The sequence below is a fragment of the Musa acuminata genome, chromosome BXJ3-4 (genome assembly GCF_036884655.1).
Source record: "Musa acuminata AAA Group cultivar baxijiao chromosome BXJ3-4, Cavendish_Baxijiao_AAA, whole genome shotgun sequence".
NCBI lineage: Eukaryota > Viridiplantae > Streptophyta > Magnoliopsida > Zingiberales > Musaceae > Musa > Musa acuminata.
The window spans coordinates 10,200,344-10,210,000 of record NC_088352.1 but is presented as its reverse complement, the minus strand read 5'-3'; the positions used below and the strand labels follow the sequence as shown (position 1 = coordinate 10,210,000).

Genomic DNA, 9,657 nt, shown 5'->3' with positions numbered 1-9,657 from the left:
ATGATGTTCATGCTCACCATTTTCTTGGTTGTTTTTCCTTCTTGTAGTAAATATTTTATTTTTGATTACTATGAATTGGGACTAGTGTATATTTTCCTTTTACCATAAAATTGCAACTCTGTTTTCTTTGCTACATGGTTCTATCATTGTGCTTACCAACAATTTCGGATGATCTATTTTTTGTTGAAGGCACACAGTTCTCCAATGGCACACTAGATATCTTTCGCTCAAGCTACAAGGTGGATGGTGGAGATTTATTCCAGATATATGGAGCAAACTTCATGTTATGTTGGTCTACAACTAGACACTGTCCTGTCTCTGGATTAGTGACATCTAGTACAATTCCCAAACCCTTATTTGAAGAGCAACATAAAATGCCTGGTGGCCAGGATGTTGAGCCATCTTCTCGACAACCTTCACCTTTACAGATGCCTAAGCCAAGTAGACCAGGACCTAACACACCAAGCAGATTGCCAAAGTTGGTTCAGGAGGACACACCAATGCAAAGAACTACTGAGGTCTTAGAATGTCAAAAATCAGATCACGTTCATAACGGACCTGTCGAACCTTTGTTTGATGGGATATCTGCAAAGACAACCAAACATTCAGGGACCAGTGACTTTGATGCATTCTCTGACAATCTGAAGCAGTTAAATATACAAGATGGATCCATAGAGCTACTTCAGTTGAATAGGACTATAAGCTTGGAAGCAATTAGGGGTACAGAAAAGGAAAACTCAGAGAAGGGAAATATGAAATATAACTCAGTTTCTGCTGAACTTAGTGAGGGCACCAACAGTTTTACAAGGACTAGCGGAAGTGCTAAGGTTAATAGCCAGGTTGAGAGTGGAAAGAATAGTACTTGCAGGGCCAGTGCAAGTAGTGATGTCAGTGATGAAAGCAGTGGTAGCAACATAAGCAGCACCATTAACAAGCCTCACAAAGCAAACGACTCAAGATGGGAAGCAATTCAGGTGATCCGTGCTAGAGATGGGGTTCTTGGTTTAGGCCATTTCAGACTGCTTAAGAGATTGGGCTCTGGAGATATAGGCACTGTTTACTTGTCAGAGTTGGCTGGGACGAAATGCTATTTTGCTATGAAGGTGATGGACAAAATATCTCTAGCTAGTCGTAGAAAACTTCTTAGAGCTCAGATGGAAAGGGAGATATTGCAATGCCTTGATCACCCATTTCTTCCAACGTTATATACCCACTTTGAGTCAGAAAAATTCTCTTGTTTGGTGATGGAATATTGTCCTGGAGGAGATCTGCACACCCTTCGGCAGAGGCAACCTGGAAAATATTTTTCAGAACAAGCAGTCAAGTAGGAACCTTGATCTTATTATTTATGCACCATATATATGTATGGTTTATTAAACTGCTCAATTTGATGATTCAGAATTTTCTTTTGTGTTTTAATGTTCTTGTTGTGGTTAACCATGTTTTTTATTATTGGTATTTTGCTTCTCTTTTTGCTGTTTGGCTTTCATTGTGTATTGACAGATAATTGACAAATGAATAGTAGGTGTAAAACCATAAAGCTATAAGTTATTCACATGTTCAATGTGTTACATTTAGAAAATTATCATCGAAGTGTTACTATTTCCCTTTTATTATTTAGCTACAACCCCTGTTGGTAAGTTCAGTGAAGGGGGGGCAAACCTAGTGCGTAAGGCTTTGGCCTGTGTGGGGCCTGGGCAGGTTCAACGAATGGAACTTTACCTCCATTATCTAAAGAGATTGTTTAGGAGTGGCCTGCTAGGTGGCAAAGGAGCAACCTCATCATTATACCATCCCGTGCTCTCAAAAATTTATATTTGCAATTAATCTAACTTTAAATATCTTATTTTGAACTGCATATTTTGGATCATATACATATTGGGCAGGCCAGTGCATGAGGCTTTTGCCGTTGTAGGATTTAGGAAGGGCTGTATATGCACACAGCCCTGCCCTGCTTGTTGAAAAGATGCATGGTTCACACGCATCACATCTAAAGTTTCCATTATTTTAGGCTTGTCCTTAAGGTAGGTGATAAAAATATGCCATCAAAAATACTAATAAGCGATAAAGTTGATGCTGAACAGAATGTGATCTCAGTTTCTCTTGGAATTATCTATTTAAGTGTATCTGTATTTTGAAGATGATTTGTGATTAACCAAGAAAAACAGTTAGTGTTAAGATTAAAGCATATACTTTTCAGGAATAAAAAATCACTTACAGTATAAAATACTTGTCTATTAGGTATTTAGTATATGGACTTGGTCTCAAGTAAGAATGAATTTTGTGATCATTTTTTTGCATTGCTACAAAGTATTCTGGAACTTGGACAAATCGGTACTTTGAGGTCGTGAGTAGTAAAAATAAACTTTCAAGTAGATATTAGAATCATCGAAAGAAGTATTAAGGAAAGAACATTATTTCTTTAACTGTCTGAGTTAAAACAGAAATATGCCTTGCTACTATACCACTCTTCAGTTTAGGAATTAAATGGGCTGATTTTGGGCCTACTTGATTTAACTAGTTTCCAGTCAAGTTACATCTCTGATCTGGATGGTGAGGTCAATTAGTTTAGTTATGTAGGTTCTGGTATATCTAACTAAATATACCTTGCATGTAATATATGAATAACAATCACACCTCTGCAGTCACAAAGCTATTGTACTAGACTAGGTTTTGTCCAGGAGCAAAATCTTTTTAGTCTTATGAAGTGCTAAGGGCACAAGGCTATTATGTATTTATGTTTAGGTATACAACCAACTATTTGATATTAATATTAATTATAAACTTGTAAATAAAGTTGTTTTATCTGGAAATAACCATATATTAAATGAGGGTTAACAAAGGAATACACAATTTAGCACCTCTCATCACCATATAAACCCTTTTCTTAGGGTATATATATTAAACTATTCAATATACATCTTGTGAGAATTCTTGTCTCACATCTTAGCTACATCAAGGCACTTGAGTGATCTATTGCCATCTTGAACTCTGATGACCAAACTGTTATTGAGTTTGTATAGGGGTCATTGCTTAATATTAGCAACATACTAATATCTAGTGTGCGATGGTAAGAGCTCTTAGGATCTAAGGTGATCGAATAATGTCCTTTCTTTTAATCTTAATGGGATTTTATGGATTTCTCGTATGTTCTTTAACATGCCAAACAGTAGAATTATGATAATGATGCCTTGCTTTATATACAAATAGGTACCTAGAAATTACTTATCAACATATTTTTTCAGGAATTTCTGGAGAATGCAAGTGCATCAGAAAAAGCATCACATTAAATCTTTAAAATTTCCACTATCGTGTTTATGCTTATGATTTATGACTATTTGCATTTGCTTTCCACAATTGAAGGTTCTACATAGCAGAGGTCCTCCTTGCTTTGGAATACCTACATATGCTTGGCATCATCTATCGTGACCTGAAGCCAGAGAATGTCCTCGTTCGAGAAGATGGTCACATCATGCTTTCAGACTTTGACCTCTCCCTTCGCTGTACTGTCAGTCCCACCCTTATTAAGTCTTCCAATCCTGACTCTGATTCCTTTAGAAGAAACAACCCTGCCTACTGTGTCCAACCTGCTTGCGTTGAACCATCCTGCATCCAGCCTTCCTGTGTGGCCCCAACTACGTGCTTCTCCCCACGACTATTCTCCTCCAAGTCCAAGAAGGAGCGGAAGCAGAAGCTTGAGATTGGAAATCAGATTAGCCCATTGCCTGAGCTCATTGCAGAGCCTACTGATGCCAGGTCCATGTCATTTGTTGGTACTCATGAATACTTGGCTCCTGAGATCATCAAGGGGGAGGGCCATGGCAGTGCTGTGGACTGGTGGACCTTTGGTATCTTCCTGTATGAGCTTTTATTTGGAAAGACTCCCTTTAAGGGGTCTGGGAACCGAGCTACACTGTTCAATGTGATTGGTCAGCCCTTGAGGTTTCCAGAGTCTCCAGTTGTGAGTTTTGCTGCTAGAGATCTTATAAGGGGATTGCTAGTGAAGGAGCCACAGCACCGGCTTGCTTATAAGCGTGGCGCTACAGAGATAAAGCAACACCCATTCTTTGAGGGTGTCAATTGGGCCTTGATTAGATGTGCAAGCCCTCCTGAGGTCCCGAAACATGTCTCAATTGAGAGGTTCATGGGGACTGTGGCATCAACAAGCCAGAAGTCCAACGCCACATCCGGAAAAGGTTCAGATAACTATCTGGAATTTGATTTCTTCTAGTGCCATATTCTTAACTTCAATTTGTTGTATTATGGCGAGTTGTAGAGTTTCTAAGCTCATCCTAGAAGGATCAGTGATTTTCTATACAAGTTGTTATTCTGATTGTATTTCTTTTTACGTCCTAGTTGACTGTTTCAGTTGCAAATCTATATTTAGAAAAAGCTGAGATGTCCTCATCTGTGATGATTATTAATGAACACCTGTTATCTTTTGAGATGTTCTTTTTGTCCAAATAAAATTTTATAATTGGTTTTCTATATTAGTAATGATTCTTGTGCAATTGAACTGTGGATTAAATCCCAAACAATTTTCTTAGTCATTAGGCTTTATGTGGCTGAGCATCTTGGAGGCTGACACTGAGTTAAAGATTGAACATACTATATGTTAGGTTTCTATTTATGACATCTTGACTCAGGTTTAAACAAGACTATAGTGGTGAGCTTGATAGAGACCACCAGGTAAATAAACAGAGTTTTTCTTCCTTTGCCTGATATTGCAGTAGGATGCCTGCTACACTGCTTTCGTTGCACTAAAAGATACACTGCTTTCTTTTCTATGTAGATCTTTATTAACAAATGTGGTTGATGCATACTCCTTTCTGGCTGATGTTTGGATGATGTTGTTACTCTCTCTGCAAATGTGTCAGTTTGAACGTATCTTCCCAAAAGCTTATTTTCTATGCAATTGACAAGTGATTATCTATATTTCTGGTTTCACATAGCATATTTACATCTTTACTTCATAGACATACATGCATATGTGCATGCAGATTTGTTATGTCCTCAAGACTAAGTAGATGGGCACAACTTCAGTTTGGGTTTTAAGTTAGACCATGGGAAGATGTAATAAACTCATCAAATTTCATCAGTCGGATTAGATTGGTCTTATCTGACTTCTGTTTTGTATGTTCCATGGGATAAAAACAGAACAGACTCTTTTTATTAGAGTGCTCCTCTTGATAGAAAACCTTGAACATTTGATTCGAGTTATATGATGAAATAGAGTAGGGCACTTCAATATGAAGCAAATATTGGATAGAGTAGAAAATTAATATGCAACGAGAAGTGGTTTATGGTTTTCTTGAACTTGGGTGTTATTGTATCTATCAAAGTTTCTTTTCCATTAATGTTTTATCGTTTTTAAATCAGTAGTTTTAACATATATTGTTTCATATCAGAGTAAAGCCTCAGAGCTGTTTCTTTTTAAATTTTAAAGTTGAATTTCCATATTGTACATATGTCTAAGGTGCCTCTTAGCTAAATTGAGTTTCATTGCTATATTTATATTCACTCTTTTATCATCTTTTTAAAATGATTTTAGATTAAACCTGAAGAAAGGACAGTGCATTGGATAACTGAAGGCAGCATAAAACTTTTTCAGAATATGATATCAACCTTTCTCTCTAAATATATTTTGCCATGTTGTTTTAATCAGCAATTATGATATCCTAACTTGTATCTGTCAATTCATAAGTGGCTTTTAATATCAACAAAAAATTAAATGTCAAACGTTTACAAGACAAAATATAGATGTTGCTAAGTGTGCCATTATATTTTTTCTAACATTTCTGCTAAAGAAAATTTTTTTGGTGGCTACTTTGTCAGAATTTGCCATGTTTCTTTCTGGGTGGCAACAATAAAGCAATTGCTACAAGTTTTTTGGATTTGGCTGTTGAAACTAAGTGTGCCATTATATTTTTTCTAAAAGATTTACTTAAAATAATTGTAGTGGCATCTTTGGATAAGTGTTTTTAATAGGTGTCTGGGTATGGCGCAGCAAGGCCCGAGCACCTCGCACGATGTCTGGGCAACGCGCTTCACTAAAGCGTCGCCTAGGTGCTTGCTTGAGCCCAGGCGTCAGGCGCCTCGTGCGAGTGCCCGATCTAATGCCAGCAAATCAAACCAAATTGGGAACTCTGGTTTAATTGAACAGTAACTTAGTTGGTTCGATTGAATCTCATGGTAACCCCCCCCTTCCCCTTCCCCTAAACTAGTGAAAGTGAAACCCTAGATCCTCATCGCTCAACTCACCGCTGCTTTCGTGTGCAGTTCTCTCCACCATCGAGTGATAGGTCTGAAGTTTCCTCCACCGCCAACAAACACATCCGAAGCTTCCTCTGCCCTCGACGTTGTCGTCCATAGCATCTTCTGCCCTCGACGTTGTCGTCCATAGCATCTTCCTCTGCCCTCGACGTTGTCGTCCATAGCATCTACAGTTTGAAGCTTCGTCCGTCGTTGCTGCCTTCGTGCGCAACTCCCTCCGTCGTCGAGGGACAGGTCCGAAGCTTCCTTCGTCGTCGATGGACATATCCGAAGCTTACTCTGCCCCCGATGCTGTCGTTTGCAAGAAGCTGCAATCTTGGCCCCGATGGGCAAGTTGATTTTATCTTATGTCATGATTTTATATTTTATTTTATAATTAGTTGACCTTACTATTTGATTTAGTCTTTTCTGTGAAAAATAAGCAGAAAAGAAGTCCCACAGGTAAATAAATATGATGGTATATATTGCACGTGGGACTTTCAAATCTTCAGTTTGAGGCTTAATTTTGCAGAAGTTATTATACCACAAAGCATCAATTCTTTTGAACAATGTCAGATATTAATGAACTCAACTGCTAGACTGTGCAGCCCACAAAGTTGAATTTCAGAACAAAGCTACATGCAGGATTGCCCAATGGGATCTGATAGGGAAAACACTTCAACTCTGAAAAGGATGCAATCCACAAAACGTTTTAGGATGATTTATCAACCTAAATTGCATTATCTCAAACAATAAGGTGATGTTTTTTGTCGGAACATAATTTGATTATTGCATGTCAGGTTGGCTGTTATATTGTCAATTAATAATTTATGTTGCATCCTTTTTTCTCATTTATGTTAATTGCACTAACTATGCTTCAAATTGTAGATGGAACATATATGAACTACCAAGCATGTCGTAGTTGTGTAAGATTGTTTAGCACTTTTCTGATAAGAGATATTTCCAAGAATACACTACCAATATGGAAATGATTTGGAGGCAGTAGGATATGTTTCTTCTGAATGGCCAAACAACTCTGTATTGAGATCCTATTTCTTGATTCCTGGAGTTGGATATCAACTTCATGTTGACAATATGAAGCATTTCTTTTTTTTGCTTTCAAGGATGAACTGAACTTAGCAGACAGGTTAGACAATCATTAATTATCCATGGTACTCCGGTTATGGAAAAATTGATATGAGGTCTTGCATAATTATAGAAATACTTTTTATTAGAAGTCTAATCCTCTACCATAGTCCAAGTTTGAGCATTTCTTAGAAGAGGCCTATGCCAAAAATCAAATGACTAAGTTTATGTTGTCTGTGCTAAAACTACATTTGACAGCTTTGGAAGCAGGGAACTACTCGATGAAGCCATGGGAGGCTTTTATCAAGCTGAACAGATTCCAGGTTCCTGAAGGTGACTTATCAGCAAACGCACATTTCAATTGTAGCATGAGTCACAGCACAGAGAGAACAATTTGTGTTTTATTCAGATCCATCAATCTTTTTTTACTAATTGGCTAACTTGAACTGTGAATGATGGTCATAAGATTTCATGCGCCCTATTCAGAATCCCTTCATCAATGAACCAAGATCATGTTGCAAGTCTCTCTGGCCTGTTACTGATCAATTCATGGGTGATGGCATCAAAGCATGCCACATGACCTGGCAGAAGTTTCCTGCATCATGTCCTGAGGACTGGATTTTTTTATGACAGTGAAGAGTGGGTATACATGTCATGTAAGTCTCTTCCATGCACTGCAACAAATATGCTTGGCAGTAGCCTTGTGGAACCCAGAGAGGCACACACATAGTTTGCCTCCTTCAAGCATCTGCATCATGTATCAACCAAAAGTTCAATGTGTTCCATAATGTCATGTTTCCTTGAGACTTGAAAGAACGATGTAAGGTAATGAGTTTTTGTGAATGGTTTCAGTAAATGTTACAACTGTTTATATGTGGAATACATGCATCAGGATGTTTCAGACCTGCATGCTGGCCCTATTATCAGAGACACCATCAAGATAGTTATGGTTCCAATGGTAACTTGCAAAGCAGCTTTGTATTGAAGTCTCTGTTAATGAGCTAATCAATTTCTAAGTGAGAAGAACAAAGTGGAAGGTTCTTTTGAGATGTTAGAACATATTTTATTGTGGCTGAATCAAAATGTCATCACTTGCACTTCATCAACAATGCCCTACCACCTGTGTCTTGGAGATGGCTTCTGGTCTTCAGTCACCCATGAAGTAGATCTTGTACTGTTTGCAGTGACAGAGAAGATAAGCCACTGGCCCCCACAGACATGTGCAGGGAAGGTCGTCATCACATTAGAAAATTCCAAACCAAACACACCTTTATTCCTTCCTGTGGGACCCAATACATGTGGGCAGCCATGAGAGTCAAAAACAAAGGCTCCCAGTGGAGGCTTAGCCTTACAGTCAATGTCTTGAAGGGCAATTCCAGCAGTGAATGAGGTGTGATCCTTTCTCATAAGCTTTTTGTTTAGTTCATCTTGAGCATACAGGGAGGAAGAAGATGAGGCTACTTGTCCACAATCCATTAGTATGACATCCACCTTACATAGAGAAAAGAAGGGAGAGCTTCAAGTTGACTGTGACTCATTCGTCTCCTTTAATGATGCTGCAGCCCCAACAACAAGTTTCAGCCAGTTTCTTTGGACATCTCAAAAGGAGTCAAAGTTGACAGGCTGAAGACAGACAGCCCTTCTGGTCTGCCTTGGTAGTCTCCACATGCATGCATGCTACCATCTCTCACACCATGCAGTTCTAAAAGTAACCATGACTCCTCTGCCATCCTCTGTAGATTATATATATATATATATATATATATATATATATATATATATATATATATATATATATATATATATATATATGTATAGAGAGAGAGAGAGAGAGAGAGAGTGATGGTTGGTTTAGGTCATCCAGTTGAGTTGGATGATGGGAGTTAAACTGGTCTATTTGATATTGTAAACTTTCAAAAAGATTGAGGTAGATTCTTTGATATTAAATTTAAAGCATATCCAAATTGAGAATAAAATACAATAAAAATAAAGTTAGGAACAACAACAATTGAGTAATTAAAAAATAATAATTTTTAATCTGAATGATGACAAAAGAAAATATTTTACTATGATCTGATGATGACATGATGAGTTGGATGGAGCCCCACCAGTTTCATGGGGTCAACAAAATTTTAGCAACTAAATAATTAAGTAGAAGCAATTGTGATAACATACCATATGTTGGTAAAGTTGAAACACATTTAGCTTTTATCACAGCTTTTTCTTCTTTTGCTAATATTATATAACACCACTGAGGAATTTGTCTCAAATTTCTTCGCTCATCAAATTCCAAAAGTTATATATTCTTCCCCTCCCTCT

General features: G+C 37.7%; 1 protein-coding gene across 4 annotated transcripts in view; it reads left to right on the top strand.

The window, feature by feature from the left end:
* Positions 1-8,155, top strand: part of LOC103981327 (serine/threonine-protein kinase D6PK) — an 8,998-nt gene extending 843 nt beyond the window's left edge. For 2 of the 4 annotated variants that reach the window (XM_065149063.1, XM_065149064.1), the window contains exons 3-6: positions 190-1,324; positions 3,364-4,196; positions 6,008-6,192; positions 6,280-8,155. In XM_065149063.1, the coding sequence (XP_065005135.1) occupies positions 282-1,324; positions 3,364-4,196; positions 6,008-6,054 (1,923 nt within the window). In that variant the 5' untranslated portion in view covers positions 190-281 and the 3' untranslated portion in view covers positions 6,055-6,192; positions 6,280-8,155. Of the gene's footprint in view, positions 1-189; positions 1,325-3,363; positions 4,489-6,007; positions 6,193-6,279 lie in introns of those variants that run through there. The other 2 variants (XM_065149062.1, XM_009398018.3) reach the window with 2 other exon arrangements.
* The last annotated feature ends 1,502 nt before the right edge of the window (positions 8,156-9,657 follow it).